The sequence below is a fragment of the Telmatherina bonti genome (genome assembly GCF_933228915.1).
Source record: "Telmatherina bonti genome assembly, chromosome: 9".
Taxonomy (NCBI): Eukaryota; Metazoa; Chordata; class Actinopteri; order Atheriniformes; family Telmatherinidae; genus Telmatherina; species Telmatherina bonti.
Window position 1 is genome coordinate 1,528,822 of NC_136627.1, and position 16,352 is coordinate 1,545,173.

Genomic DNA, 16,352 nt, shown 5'->3' on the forward strand with positions numbered 1-16,352 from the left:
TTGACAGCTGAAATTAGAGCTAATCTGATGATGTGTTGGCTCTCATATTAACTGGTAAAACTGACAGATCCCCCCAATAGTGTCAGCCGTGGGTAGGACGGGATTTCCCTCCCAACATTACCTTCAACAGTATCCAGTATCCAGGACAAATTTCCAGTAATGGCAATGATAACAAAACTTATAGGGATTTCAGCGAAAGGGCATGTTACCCTTGCATAACCCTTGGGCAGCCAGATTAAGGGGCATCACCGAAATTTTCATTTTATCTATCTTCTACCCAGAGATTAAGCTTTTCTCCTCAAAGAGGGTGCAAAGGGCGGTGAGTGATGTTTCAGTGTTGGTCAGAAACAGCATAATATCACCTGCATAAAACAAGATAACATGCTTCACGTCTTTGACCATGGTGACCTGTATTACAAGATGTGCTCTAATATAATAGCAAGGGTCTTGACTGCCAACGAAAAGAAGAGCAGGGACAGGGGCCAATCCCTGGCAAGTGCCGCTTGACAGGCAGAAAAGGGATGAAATGTCAACGTTTGTTCAAATCATTGCTGAGGCATTGTGATATAATATCTTTAAAATTTGTATCAAATTTGAACAAAAAATTTATTTTTTCTAAAACTGCATAGAGATAGGTCCATTCTGAATGGTCAAATGCCTTTTGAGCATCTAATGAAAGGGCACAACTGGCGTGTTAATTCCTGGTGGCCATAGCCTTGGTGAATATCTTATATTCTAAGGAAAGAAGGGCAATGGGCCCTTCTTTCATCAGAAATAACACCCACAACAGTTTCGGTCTACCTAGTTTTACCAGGACAGTCATCAGAGCCTGTTCCAAAGTTTTTAGGTAGTTGGTGTGTTTCAAGTGAGTGCTTGAACATTTCCATGACCGGTGTTTTTAGATTAGATACAAATGCCTTATAAATTGTAAATCCATCTGACCACACTAAAGCTTTCCAACTGCATTCAAAACTTCCCGTTTGGTAATGTCTGCTTCTTGACTCTCCCGTGTCTCCACCCACAGCCACGCAATAACCTTTATGATATTAATCATTTTATCAGTATCAACCGCCTGGGAAGAGTATAAGTCAACATAAAAGTACTTAAAAATGTCGTGAGTACATTTGGGATCATGTACTATTGTAGCATTATCTCTAGTCTTAACTGAGGGATGAATCTACTGCTTTCCTCTTTTTGGATTTTCCAGGTAATCACCTTTTATCTCTTTGTTCCTTGTCATGGAGTGGAGGTGTGGACGCAAAATGCAGAGATGGGAGCCAGGGATGCAGAATCAAGATGCTTTAATCCAAAAACTATACTGAAGAGAAACAAACATAAACTAACACATTTAGCTAACAAAATAAACCAGCAAGTGGGAACAAAAACCTAGGGCTAAAAATACTGGGAAACGGAACAAGACACAGATTAACCTTTTCCTGCACAGCAGCACTTAGAAACAGTAATCCATGTCATTGTTACATCTCGGCTGGATTACTGTACCTTTATGTTGCAGTGAGCCAGTCCTCCCTCGCACATCTCCAGTAGGTGCAAAACACAGCTGCACGCCTCCTAACTGGAGTATGTAAGAGAGAGCACATAACACCTATTCTGGCCTCCCTCCACTGGCTGCCAGGGACCTACAGGATTCATTTTAAGATTCTTTTATTTGTTTTTAAATCTTTAAACTTCTGGCCCCTCCTCACCTCTCTGAGCTCCTCCACCCTCACTCTCCTGCCCGGTTCTTCAGGATGACCTGCTGCTCCTGGACGTACCGAGGTCCAAACGGAAGCTCAGAGGGATCAGAGCTTTTTCTGTTGCCAGTTCTAAACTGTGGAATGAGCTTCCCCTCCACATTAGACAAGCTTCCTCACTGTCCATGTTTAAAACCCATCTTAAAACCCATTTTGAGTCCTTGGCCTTTAACCCAACGTAAGACATTTTCCAGTCGGTGTGCTTTAGTTTATTTTTATTACTGGTTTTACTTACTATTTATTCAGTTTTGTTTTATTGTTTTAATTCTGTATTCCTTGTATGACCTGTTGTTTTATTGTGTTATTTGCATTTAAACTGTTTTATTCTGTTTTTATTTTGGCCGACTGTGTACGGCACTTTGTTTCAACTCTGGTTGTTTTAAAGAGCTTTATAAATAAAGTTGAGTTGAGTTGAGTTGAATTCAATTCAATTCAACTTTATTTATATAGCGTCAAATCACAGCAATGCCATCTGAAGACGCTTTACAGACATAGAAGAAAACATAATGAAGGCCAATTCATAACAGCCTATATAAGGAAACCAACAGATTGAGTTGGAGGTCCAACTCCATCTCCCATCCTGAGCAAGCACACTGGCGACAGTGGGAAGGAAAAAACTCCCTGGATGTTAGTTAACTGGATGAACTAATTGAGACCAGATGTACTGAATGAAAGCCAGGCAAAACAGGAAACAACACAAAAGGGAACTGAACAGACATAAATCCGGAACTAAAACGACAAAAAAAAGTCCAAACCATGAATGTACCCCCTTTCAAAGGCCAGCCGCCAGATGGCCAAAAAAAAAAGTCCAGAGACAGGTGACATGAGGGGACCCGGAGGAGGGACCAGGGAAAGCAAAGTCCAGGGGTGCTGGGTAAAGTCCAGAAGGCCTGGCACAGGAGGACGACACGTAGTCCAAGACAACATGGGCAGGCTTGAGTCTGGAATACGGCCCGGAGGCCGAGATGATGGGAGCAGGCTCTGATCTGGAGGACAGCGGGGAGGCTGCAGAAACAGAGGGCTTGGCTCTGGGGGATAGCTGGAAGGCCAGGACGATGGGACAGGTTTGGTTCTTGGGAACGGCCAGGAGGCTGCAGAGACAGCAGGTTTAGCTCTGGAGAGCAGCCAAGTGGTTGTGACAACAGAAACAGAGTCTCTCAAAGGACAGTGGCAACTAAGGGGACAGGTGACCTGAGCGTCAGAGGACCTCCTCAGACACAGGAATCAGAGGAGAAGTGTTCCTACCAGGGACCTCCTCAGACACAGGACTCAGAGGAGAAGTGTTCCTACCAGGGACCTCCTCAGACACAGGAATCAGAGGAGAAGTGTTCCTACCAGGGACCTCCTCAGACACAGGAATCAGAGGAGACGTGTTCCTACCAGGGACCTCCTCAGACACAGGAATCAGAGGAGAAGTGTTCCTACCAGGGACCTCCTCAGACACAGGACTCAGAGGAGACGTGTTCCTACCAGGGACCTCCTCAGACACAGGAATCAGAGGAGACGTGTTCCTACCAGGGACCTCCTCAGACACAGGAATCAGAGGAGACGTGTTCCTACCAGGGACCTCCTCAGACACAGGACTCAGAGGAGAAGTGTTCCTACCAGGGACCTCCTCAGACACAGGAATCAGAGGAGAAGTGTTCCTACCAGGGACCTCCTCAGACACAGGACTCAGAGGAGAAGTGTTCCTACCAGGGACCTCCTCAGACACAGGAATCAGAGGAGACGTGTTCCTACCAGGGACCTCCTCAGACACAGGACTCAGAGGAGACGTGTTCCTACCAGGGACCTCCTCAGACACAGGACTCAGAGGAGAAGTGTTCCTACCAGGGACCTCCTCAGACACAGGACTCAGAGGAGACGTGTTCCTACCAGGGACCTCCTCAGACACAGGACTCAGAGGAGACGTGTTCCTACCAGGGACCTCCTCAGACACAGGAATCAGAGGAGACGTGTTCCTACCAGGGACCTCCTCAGACACAGGAATCAGAGGAGAAGTGTTCCTACCAGGGACCTCCTCAGACACAGGACTCAGAGGAGAAGTGTTCCTACCAGGGACCTCCTCAGACACAGGAATCAGAGGAGACGTGTTCCTACCAGGGACCTCCTCAGACACAGGACTCAGAGGAGAAGTGTTCCTACCAGGGACCTCCTCAGACACAGGACTCAGAGGAGAAGTGTTCCTACCAGGGACCTCCTCAGACACAGGACTCAGAGGAGAAGTGTTCCTACCAGGGACCTCCTCAGACACAGGAATCAGAGGAGAAGTGTTCCTACCAGGGACCTCCTCAGACACAGGAATCAGAGGAGAAGTGTTCCTACCAGGGACCTCCTCAGACACAGGACTCAGAGGAGAAGTGTTCCTACCAGGGACCTCCTCAGACACAGGAATCAGAGGAGACGTGTTCCTACCAGGGACCTCCTCAGACACAGGACTCAGAGGAGACGTGTTCCTACCAGGGACCTCCTCAGACACAGGACTCAGAGGAGAAGTGTTCCTACCAGGGACCTCCTCAGACACAGGACTCAGAGGAGAAGTGTTCCTACCAGGGACCTCCTCAGACACAGGAATCAGAGGAGAAGTGTTCCTACCAGGGACCTCCTCAGACACAGGAATCAGAGGAGAAGTGTTCCTACCAGGGACCTCCTCAGACACAGGACTCAGAGGAGAAGTGTTCCTACCAGGGACCTCCTCAGACACAGGACTCAGAGGAGACGTGTTCCTACCAGGGACCTCCTCAGACACAGGAATCAGAGGAGAAGTGTTCCTACCAGGGACCTCCTCAGACACAGGACTCAGAGGAGACGTGTTCCTACCAGGGACCTCCTCAGACACAGGACTCAGAGGAGACGTGTTCCTACCAGGGACCTCCTCAGACACAGGACTCAGAGGAGAAGTGTTCCTACCAGGGACCTCCTCAGACACAGGACTCAGAGGAGAAGTGTTCCTACCAGGGACCTCCTCAGACACAGGAATCAGAGGAGAAGTGTTCCTACCAGGGACCTCCTCAGACACAGGAATCAGAGGAGAAGTGTTCCTACCAGGGACCTCCTCAGACACAGGACTCAGAGGAGAAGTGTTCCTACCAGGGACCTCCTCAGACACAGGAATCAGAGGAGAAGTGTTCCTACCAGGGACCTCCTCAGACACAGGAATCAGAGGAGAAGTGTTCCTACCAGGGACCTCCTCAGACACAGGACTCAGAGGAGAAGTGTTCCTACCAGGGACCTCCTCAGACACAGGAATCAGAGGAGACGTGTTCCTACCAGGGACCTCCTCAGACACAGGAATCAGAGGAGAAGTGTTCCTACCAGGGACCTCCTCAGACACAGGACTCAGAGGAGACGTGTTCCTACCAGGGACCTCCTCAGACACAGGAATCAGAGGAGAAGTGTTCCTACCAGGGACCTCCTCAGACACAGGACTCAGAGGAGACGTGTTCCTACCAGGGACCTCCTCAGACACAGGACTCAGAGGAGAAGTGTTCCTACCAGGGACCTCCTCAGACACAGGACTCAGAGGAGAAGTGTTCCTACCAGGGACCTCCTCAGACACAGGAATCAGAGGAGAAGTGTTCCTACCAGGGACCTCCTCGGACACAGGACTCAGAGGAGAAGTGTTCCTACCAGGGACCTCCTCAGACACAGGAATCAGAGGAGACGTGTTCCTACCAGGGACCTCCTCGGACACAGGACTCAGAGGAGAAGTGTTCCTACCAGGGACCTCCTCAGACACAGGAATCAGAGGAGAAGTGTTCCTACCAGGGACCTCCTCGGACACAGGACTCAGAGGAGAAGTGTTCCTACCAGGGACCTCCTCAGACACAGGAATCAGAGGAGAAGTGTTCCTACCAGGGACCTCCTCAGACACAGGAATCAGAGGAGAAGTGTTCCTACCAGGGACCTCCTCGGACACAGGAATCAGAGGAGAAGTGTTCCTACCAGGGACCTCCTCAGACACAGGACTCAGAGGAGAAGTGTTCCTACCAGGGACCTCCTCAGACACAGGACTCAGAGGAGAAGTGTTCCTACCAGGGACCTCCTCGGACACAGGACTCAGAGGAGAAGTGTTCCTACCAGGGACCTCCTCAGACACAGGAATCAGAGGAGAAGTGTTCCTACCAGGGACCTCCTCAGACACAGGACTCAGAGGAGAAGTGTTCCTACCAGGGACCTCCTCAGACACAGGAATCAGAGGAGACGTGTTCCTACCAGGGACCTCCTCAGACACAGGACTCAGAGGAGACGTGTTCCTACCAGGGACCTCCTCAGACACAGGAATCAGAGGAGACATGTTCCTACCAGGGACCTCCTCAGACACAGGACTCAGAGGAGAAGTGTTCCTACCAGGGACCTCCTCAGACACAGGACTCAGAGGAGACGTGTTCCTACCAGGGACCTCCTCGGACACAGGAATCAGAGGAGACGTGTTCCTACCAGGGACCTCCTCAGACACAGGAATCAGAGGAGAAGTGTTCCTACCAGGGACCTCCTCAGACACAGGACTCAGAGGAGACGTGTTCCTACCAGGGACCTCCTCGGACACAGGAATCAGAGGAGAAGTGTTCCTACCAGGGACCTCCTCAGACACAGGAATCAGAGGAGAAGTGTCCTTTTCCGCGTTGTGAGGTTGGAAAGAGCCCTCAGATACATCAGAATCTGATGTAGTAAAAGCCAGTTTATTTTTCCCCATGTTCTGTGATTGATCTTGAATTGAAGGAGCTGTAGGTTTGGAATGTTACACTGCGTGCAATAATTCTGACATATTTTCATCCATGATTATGGGTCAGTGTAATGGAAGGGTCCTGTTCCCACTTACATGCGAGAAAAATGATCTGGGATATTAATAAATGAGCATATCTTCTATGGTGTTTTCACAGTGCTGGGAATCTTTAGAGGTCCTCTGTAATTGTTGAATGGTCTATATTGTTACACTAGGTGATGACTTTTGGAAGAATAATGGATTTAAGATGTACGTATTGGAGGTTCTGTCTATCACTGATGATACATTTCTGGATTAATTGTTGAACATGCCTAAATCTCAAAAGACTGAATAATTTTTTACTGCCCCCACAGGTGCTGGTTTCAGATGGTGGTCCAAGTCCAAAGCAGAGTACAGTGTGGGTTATGGTTCAAGTCCTAGATGAAAATGACAACAGACCCACATTTCATGAGAAAGTGTACAAGATCAAACTTCCAGAAAGAGAGCGTACAAAGAAGGGAGAGCCCATCTATCGGGTGTTTGCCTATGACTACGATGATGGACCCAACAGTGATCTCTCTTACAGCATTATCGATGGCAATGAGGATGGAAAATTCTTCATTGACTCCAAGTCGGGACTGATCTCATCACGGAAGGCCTTTACTGCAGGAGGCTACAACATCCTCACTGTATGAGTCAATGATCAACCATATTTGCGAGTTTTAGAACATGTATAGTTAAATTCTTAACTCAAGTCACGTTTTAGACCAAAACTTATTGCTTTTTGTCTATTTTTTTAGGAAATTTCTTTAATACTATATAAGTTTGAATTGTAAAACATTTAGATCTTTACCTTTACTCTTCTATTCTTCTATGTTCAGATCAAAGCAACAGACAGCGGCCGTCCTCAAAAGTCTGCAACAGCCCGCCTTCACATTGAATGGATCTCTTGTCCACCACCATCAACTTTACCATTCCTCTTTGATGAGCCATTCTATAACTTTACTATCATGGAGAATGACAAGGTGGCTGAAATTGTAGGTGTGGTATCCCTACGACAGACATCAGGCCCAGTGTGGTTCGACATCACAGGTAAATATACAGATAACTAAACACAATGCTATTGAAAGGTTTAATATTGCGAGGTTGAGCTTGTTATATACTCCATGAGAAATTTGATCTTGTTCTCAAGGCCACAAGAAGAAAACGTGTCTGTGACAGAGTTGGGATTAATGCGGGGAGATATCTATGTTTAATGTGAGGTGAACAATTGACTCAGTTATTTCTTATCTAAAGCAAAACTTCATCCACAGCAGAGCATAGTTTGTCTTGAAATTAAAAATGTACACATTTTTGTACTTTTGCACTGCTTCAATCAGCTGTTTATTAAAGCTGTTCAACCTTGCTTCAGCAAAAATGTGGAAGCAGCAATTTTCCACTGTATGCTTTTCTACATTTACCACGTCCACCTCAAATGTCCAACCATACCCCACAAGAGGAAGGATCCGCTTGGCTGATGTGCCGAGAACAAGCTGCAGATCGCAATCAATCCTTCATGTGGCTTCAAGAATAAGAAAAAAGTTCTCACTTCTTGCTGAGGATGTAACGGACCTGATACTTTTGGGCTATACTCCGGCTCTGTGTATGAGGGTAGACATATTAAACTTTGATAGAATGGCGTGGTTTGATCCCAAACGGCCCCTTACACACTATCACCTATACCCCTCCAGCTAAAAGTAGGGTGAACAATTCAATGACCTACAATTGCCTGTCTTTCATTTCTAAATGCAGCCATACCTGCCAGATAATTGCTTCACAGATGCAACCGGTGGCTTGACTGATTGGCCACGTTTACATGGGAGTTTTAATTCCTCTTTGATTCTGACTAAAAGTTAATTTTGTTTATCACTAAAAGGCCCAGAGATACGAGAATTTTTGCCAGGCTCCAGTCCCCCCCAAAACTCACTAATCCCCTTTCTCATGTAAATGCATCATTTAGTGCTTTCATGAGGAACCATTCCACCCCCTCCAGTGCAAAGTTTTAGCTCATGACTCTGTTTGAGAGTTTTACCTGAGATCACTGAATACTCCATGTTTATAATGAAACATAATGAATGAAACATTTCTAATGAGACATTTGTGTCACCAGATCTGCGGTATCGGAGTGATTTTACATGGCAGCTGAGCCGTCAGCATATCAGCTGATAATGGACAGTTCTTGATCTGTACAAAGAAAATAAAAAAATAGCTGTTTATATAGGCTATATATAAATATAGTCTGCCCTATTTCGGAGGCTAAAACTATTTAGAAGTGCAGCACAGTTTCTGCTCCACGCAGCACCAGCAGCACGACTATAGTGGGAAAAAACCCAGACAGAAGCGTGAAACGTTTCTGGAGTTGTGACATGCTTGTGTCTGGACTCCACAGCTCTGTGACTTGTTATCGGACCAAACAGTCACACGCAGCAGCAATGTGAATTCTGAATTGGGAGTAGCTGCACTATATGTGTCCACACTGGCTGCGTCGTCAGATCTCTACACCAGAATATGATGTCAATGAAAAAATCTGATCTGCTGCACACTGGGAAGGTCAGACACCAACATAAAACGTGTCCAGCTGTTGCTCCTCTTTCGCTGCTCAGATTCACACGTCTGCTGAAGTGATGAGCGGATAGATGGATGGATGGATGGATGAATACATGGAAAGATAGACAGACAAATATAGATAGATAGATGGATGGATGATGGATGATGGATGAATAGATAGATGGACAGATAAATGGATAGATAGATCATAGATAAATGTTATTCCTTTACTCAAGTCATACTGTTATAATTATGTAAGTTGAAATGACTGAAATGCAGTGGACTTAGCCACCAAGTTATTGGTCCTTTCACATCGTGTGCTGTGTACTGAAGTTACTGACTCTGGAAAAATGGGCAATGCTCTGCCTTGCCTAGTAAGAAAAGCATGGTAAGGACCTTTTTTAGGGGGAGAAACTAAATCCAGTTGGGCATCTGGTTGTTCTACAGGATCTTTGCATGACAATAGTGACCATTAACAAGGTGAGAGTGAAGACACAAACTTGTAGAGGGGAGGGGGACTTGCAGGAAAACCTGAAATTCTTGGACCTTGCAATGACCATGTAAACACCTAATTCCAAATGAAAAAGTCAATTAGGAATCAAAATTATTTCCGAAGCAAGTGGCTGGTTTAAATCTAACCTGATTAATTTCTCTGTCATGTCATGTTTAAAAAAAAAAAAAAAAAAAAAATTTCTCTGTCATGTGAACCTTTGTTCCCCTCTAAGTTAGTTCCTATTGTTCTGTGCATGTCCCGTCCCAATGACGCACATATTCCGGGCATTGTTTTGCCTCCTGTCGTAGTCTCAGCTGGCAAAAAGAAGGAAAGATGCTCATGTCAAGTTATGTTAGATGCAAAATAACGGCAAAACTGTTACTTATTTTGTAGTCTCTTATGTTGTAACTGAAAGATTGACAGACAGGAAGCTAACTTTGTTTATTTCCGGTGGATGTAAGTATGTCACACCCACCCTGCTGTCCAATCAGAACCCTTCCCCACCTGCCGATCTAAAGCAAAATTCAGTAAGTATAAGGTTCCATGTAATTCATTCAATTCAGAATTATTATTTCCATGTAAACTCAGAGAATACAGTTATTTGGAATTATTTATTTACTAATTATTAATTTGGATTTAAAAAACATCATTGAACCGTAGCCGTTGTCTGAAATGGGCAGATTGAACTATGTACTGTACAGGGCATAGGCCCAATGGAAAATGTAAAGGCATATCTACTGGCCATGGACATCACACTACAACACGCACTCTCATTCAAGAAAAGTGATTGCATAAAACTATCCTGAAGAAATTATCAATATCTATCCACAAAGTTTCAGTTTTGATGTCTTCTGTTTTTAGAACATACTTGTGTTTTGAAATCAGCACAATAGAAAACTTATGTGAGAAGCGGTAACTATGGGATACTATGTATGAGAGTCTCATACGCTAGAAGAAATCCCTGTTAGGCTGAGCTCAGGGAGGGGAACGAAATGCGGGACCAATAGAAGTTTAACCAAAGGTTTGGATCTGTGTATATATATATATATATATATATATATATATAATGATTATAAGTTATTTAATGGTCGTTTCACTAAGTAAATGTCAATTCAATCTTTATTACAAACCCAGATACAAAAAAAAAGTTGAAACCATGGTCATTTATGTTGGATCAGTCAGGACACATGAAGTCAAAAGAAAAAGTGAAATTCTCCAGTGATGCATGGGAGCATCTAACTGCTCTATTAAAAGTGTACAGTTGCGGGTCATGTGATCTTAGTGACATCGCTGTCTGCACAGTTATCCGTGTGCCTTGAACCTTTGCCATAGCCATAGACAGAGCATTGCCATGGTGACAAGTGTTTTCCTTTTCCGTGGAGGCAAGATGGTGTCCAAGGTTCTTTATATCCTCCCCCCCCGATGAAAGTGTCCTCCACTGCTGCAAGTGTGACGACATTGTGGCCAACAAGCAGAAGGAACTAGCAAACAATATCCATCCAAAAAGAGGAGGCAGGAGAAGGCAAGTGGAGACAGGTGCGCCCTGGTTTAGGCAGGAAGAGGGATCTGTAAACTGGTTTAGGCAGGAAGAGGGATCTGTAAACTGGTTTACGCAGGAAGAGGGATCTGTAAACTGGTTTAGGCAGGAAGAGGGATCTGTAAACTGGTTTAGGCAGGAAGAGGGATCTGTAAACTGGTTTAGGCAGGAAGAGGGATCTGTAAACTGGTTTAGGCAGGAAGAGGGATCTGTAAACTGGTTTAGGCAGGAAGAGGGATCTGTAAACTGGTTTAGGCAGGAAGAGGGATCTGTAAACTGGTTTAGGCAGGAAGAGGGATCTGTAAACTGGTTTAGGCAGGAAGAGGGATCTGTAAACTGGTTTAGGCAGGAAGACGGATCTGTAAACTGGTTTAGGCAGGAAGAGGGATCTGTAAACTGGTATAGGCAGGAAGACGGATCTGTAAACTGGTTTAGGCAGGAAGAGGGATCTGTAAACTGGTTTAGGCAGGAAGAGGGATCTGTAAACTGGTATAGGCAGGAAGAGGGATCTGTAAACTGGTTTAGGCAGGAAGACGGATCTGTAAACTGGTTTAGGCAGGAAGAGGGATCTGTAAACTGGTTTAGGCAGGAAGAGGGATCTGTAAACTGGTTTAGGCAGGAAGAGGGATCTGTAAACTGGTTTAGGCAGGAAGACGGATCTGTAAACTGGTTTAGGCAGGAAGAGGGATCTGTAAACTGGTTTAGGCAGGAAGAGGGATCTGTAAACTGGTTTAGGCAGGAAGAGGGATCTGTAAACTGGTTTAGGCAGGAAGAGGGATCTGTAAACTGGTTTAGGCAGGAAGACGGATCTGTAAACTGGTTTAGGCAGGAAGACGGATCTGTAAACTGGTATAGGCAGGAAGAGGGTTCTGTAAACTGGTTTAGGCAGGAAGACGGATCTGTAAACTGGTTTAGGCAGGAAGACGGATCTGTAAACTGGTTTAGGCAGGAAGAGGGATCTGTAAACTGGTATAGGCAGGAAGAGGGATCTGTAAACTGGTTTAGGCAGGAAGAGGGATCTGTAAACTGGTTTAGGCAGGAAGACGGATCTGTAAACTGGTTTAGGCAGGAAGAGGGATCTGTAAACTGGTTTAGGCAGGAAGACGGATCTGTAAACTGGTTTAGGCAGGAAGAGGGATCTGTAAACTGGTTTAGGCAGGAAGAGGGATCTGTAAACTGGTTTAGGCAGGAAGAGGGATCTGTAAACTGGTTTAGGCAGGAAGAGGGATCTGTAAACTGGTATAGGCAGGAAGAGGGATCTGTAAACTGGTTTAGGCAGGAAGAGGGATCTGTAAACTGGTTTAGGCAGGAAGACGGATCTGTAAACTGGTATAGGCAGGAAGAGGGATCTGTAAACTGGTTTAGGCAGGAAGAGGGATCTGTAAACTGGTTTAGGCAGGAAGAGGGATCTGTAAACTGGTTTAGGCAGGAAGAGGGATCTGTAAACTGGTTTAGGCAGGAAGAGGGATCTGTAAACTGGTTTAGGCAGGAAGAGGGATCTGTAAACTGGTATAGGCAGGAAGAGGGATCTGTAAACTGGTTTAGGCAGGAAGACGGATCTGTAAACTGGTTTAGGCAGGAAGAGGGATCTGTAAACTGGTATAGGCAGGAAGAGGGATCTGTAAACTGGTTTAGGCAGGAAGAGGGATCTGTACACTGGTTTAGGCAGGAAGACGGCTCTGTAAACTGGTTTAGGCAGGAAGAGGGATCTGTAAACTGGTTTAGGCAGGAAGAGGGATCTGTAAACTGGTTTAGGCAGGAAGACGGATCTGTAAACTGGTTTAGGCAGGAAGAGGGATCTGTAAACTGGTATAGGCAGGAAGAGGGATCTGTAAACTGGTTTAGGCAGGAAGAGGGATCTGTAAACTGGTTTAGGCAGGAAGAGGGTTCTGTAAACTGGTTTAGGCAGGAAGACGGATCTGTAAACTGGTTTAGGCAGGAAGACGGATCTGTAAACTGGTTTAGGCAGGAAGAGGGATCTGTAAACTGGTTTAGGCAGGAAGAGGGATCTGTAAACTGGTTTACGCAGGAAGAGGGATCTGTAAACTGGTTTAGGCAGGAAGAGGGATCTGTAAACTGGTTTAGGCAGGAAGAGGGATCTGTAAACTGGTTTAGGCAGGAAGAGGGATCTGTAAACTGGTTTAGGCAGGAAGAGGGATCTGTAAACTGGTTTAGGCAGGAAGACGGCTCTGTAAACTGGTTTAGGCAGGAAGAGGGATCTGTAAACTGGTTTAGGCAGGAAGAGGGATCTGTAAACTGGTATAGGCAGGAAGAGGGATCTGTAAACTGGTTTAGGCAGGAAGAGGGATCTGTAAACTGGTTTAGGCAGGAAGAGGGATCTGTAAACTGGTTTAGGCAGGAAGAGGGATCTGTAAACTGGTTTAGGCAGGAAGAGGGATCTGTAAACTGGTTTAGGCAGGAAGAGGGATCTGTAAACTGGTTTAGGCAGGAAGACGGATCTGTAAACTGGTTTAGGCAGGAAGAGGGATCTGTAAACTGGTTTAGGCAGGAAGACGGATCTGTAAACTGGTTTAGGCAGGAAGAGGGATCTGTAAACTGGTATAGGCAGGAAGAGGGATCTGTAAACTGGTTTAGGCAGGAAGACGGATCTGTAAACTGGTTTAGGCAGGAAGAGGGATCTGTAAACTGGTATAGGCAGGAAGAGGGATCTGTAAACTGGTTTAGGCAGGAAGACGGATCTGTAAACTGGTATAGGCAGGAAGACGGATCTGTAAACTGGTTTAGGCAGGAAGAGGGATCTGTAAACTGGTTTAGGCAGGAAGAGGGATCTGTAAACTGGTTTAGGCAGGAAGAGGGATCTGTAAACTGGTTTAGGCAGGAAGAGGGATCTGTAAACTGGTTTAGGCAGGAAGAGGGATCTGTAAACTGGTTTAGGCAGGAAGACGGATCTGTAAACTGGTATAGGCAGGAAGACGGATCTGTAAACTGGTATAGGCAGGAAGACGGATCTGTAAACTGGTTTACGCAGGAAGAGGGATCTGTAAACTGGTTTAGGCAGGAAGAGGGATCTGTAAACTGGTTTAGGCAGGAAGAGGGATCTGTAAACTGGTTTAGGCAGGAAGAGGGATCTGTAAACTGGTTTAGGCAGGAAGAGGGATCTGTAAACTGGTTTAGGCAGGAAGAGGGATCTGTAAACTGGTTTAGGCAGGAAGAGGGATCTGTAAACTGGTTTAGGCAGGAAGAGGGATCTGTAAACTGGTATAGGCAGGAAGAGGGATCTGTAAACTGGTTTACGCAGGAAGAGGGATCTGTAAACTGGTTTAGGCAGGAAGAGGGATCTGTAAACTGGTATAGGCAGGAAGAGGGTTCTGTAAACTGGTTTAGGCAGGAAGAGGGATCTGTAAACTGGTTTAGGCAGGAAGAGGGATCTGTAAACTGGTTTAGGCAGGAAGAGGGATCTGTAAACTGGTATAGGCAGGAAGAGGGTTCTGTAAACTGGTTTAGGCAGGAAGAGGGATCTGTAAACTGGTTTAGGCAGGAAGAGGGATCTGTAAACTGGTTTAGGCAGGAAGAGGGATCTGTAAACTGGTTTAGGCAGGAAGAGGGATCTGTAAACTGGTTTAGGCAGGAAGAGGGATCTGTAAACTGGTTTAGGCAGGAAGAGGGATCTGTAAACTGGTTTAGGCAGGAAGAGGGATCTGTAAACTGGTTTAGGCAGGAAGAGGGATCTGTAAACTGGTTTAGGCAGGAAGAGGGATCTGTAAACTGGTTTAGGCAGGAAGAGGGATCTGTAAACTGGTTTACGCAGGAAGAGGGATCTGTAAACTGGTTTAGGCAGGAAGAGGGATCTGTAAACTGGTTTAGGCAGGAAGAGGGATCTGTAAACTGGTTTAGGCAGGAAGACGGATCTGTAAACTGGTTTAGGCAGGAAGAGGGATCTGTAAACTGGTTTAGGCAGGAAGAGGGATCTGTAAACTGGTATAGGCAGGAAGAGGGATCTGTAAACTGGTTTAGGCAGGAAGAGGGATCTGTAAACTGGTTTAGGCAGGAAGAGGGATCTGTAAACTGGTTTACGCAGGAAGAGGGATCTGTAAACTGGTTTAGGCAGGAAGAGGGATCTGTAAACTGGTTTAGGCAGGAAGAGGGATCTGTAAACTGGTTTAGGCAGGAAGAGGGATCTGTAAACTGGTTTAGGCAGGAAGAGGGATCTGTAAACTGGTTTAGGCAGGAAGAGGGATCTGTAAACTGGTTTAGGCAGGAAGAGGGATCTGTAAACTGGTTTAGGCAGGAAGAGGGATCTGTAAACTGGTTTAGGCAGGAAGAGGGATCTGTAAACTGGTTTAGGCAGGAAGACGGCTCTGTAAACTGGTTTAGGCAGGAAGACGGATCTGTAAACTGGTTTAGGCAGGAAGAGGGATCTGTAAACTGGTTTAGGCAGGAAGAGGGATCTGTAAACTGGTATAGGCAGGAAGACGGATCTGTAAACTGGTTTAGGCAGGAAGACGGATCTGTAAACTGGTTTAGGCAGGAAGAGGGATCTGTAAACTGGTTTAGGCAGGAAGACGGCTCTGTAAACTGGTTTAGGCAGGAAGACGGATCTGTAAACTGGTTTACGCAGGAAGAGGGATCTGTAAACTGGTTTAGGCAGGAAGAGGGATCTGTAAACTGGTTTAGGCAGGAAGAGGGATCTGTAAACTGGTTTAGGCAGGAAGAGGGATCTGTAAACTGGTTTAGGCAGGAAGAGGGATCTGTAAACTGGTTTAGGCAGGAAGAGGGATCTGTAAACTGGTTTAGGCAGGAAGACGGATCTGTAAACTGGTTTAGGCAGGAAGAGGGATCTGTAAACTGGTTTAGGCAGGAAGAGGGATCTGTAAACTGGTTTAGGCAGGAAGAGGGATCTGTAAACTGGTTTAGGCAGGAAGAGGGATCTGTAAACTGGTTTAGGCAGGAAGAGGGATCTGTAAACTGGTTTAGGCAGGAAGAGGGATCTGTAAACTGGTTTAGGCAGGAAGAGGGATCTGTAAACTGGTTTAGGCAGGAAGAGGGATCTGTAAACTGGTTTAGGCAGGAAGAGGGATCTGTGAACTGGCGGGGGGGGTCCTCCAGGGCCACAGTCCTGCAGGTTTTCCATGTATCCCTTCTCCAACACACCTGTCTCAAACTAATCAGTCTTTGTGCAGAACTTCATTGGCTGTTGGATCCAATTAATGGAAGTCAGGTGTGTTGGAACAGGCATACATGGATAACCTGCAGGACGGCCAAAAGCAGGACAGAACATCAGACAAAAACTTCACATTTATATAAACATCCAGAACAAAC

The 16,352-nt window shown here is 45.9% G+C and overlaps 1 protein-coding gene across 1 annotated transcript in view; it reads left to right on the plus strand.

Moving 5' to 3' along the window:
- The window catches only part of fat3a (FAT atypical cadherin 3a), a gene marked incomplete at both ends in the record, with an annotated part of 121,436 nt that overhangs the window by 21,750 nt on the left and 83,334 nt on the right, over positions 1-16,352 (plus strand). Inside the window, 2 exons of the mRNA XM_079246235.1 lie at positions 6,831-7,145; positions 7,338-7,548. Of these exons, the coding sequence (XP_079102361.1) occupies positions 6,831-7,145; positions 7,338-7,548 (526 nt within the window). The remainder of the gene's footprint in view (positions 1-6,830; positions 7,146-7,337; positions 7,549-16,352) is intronic.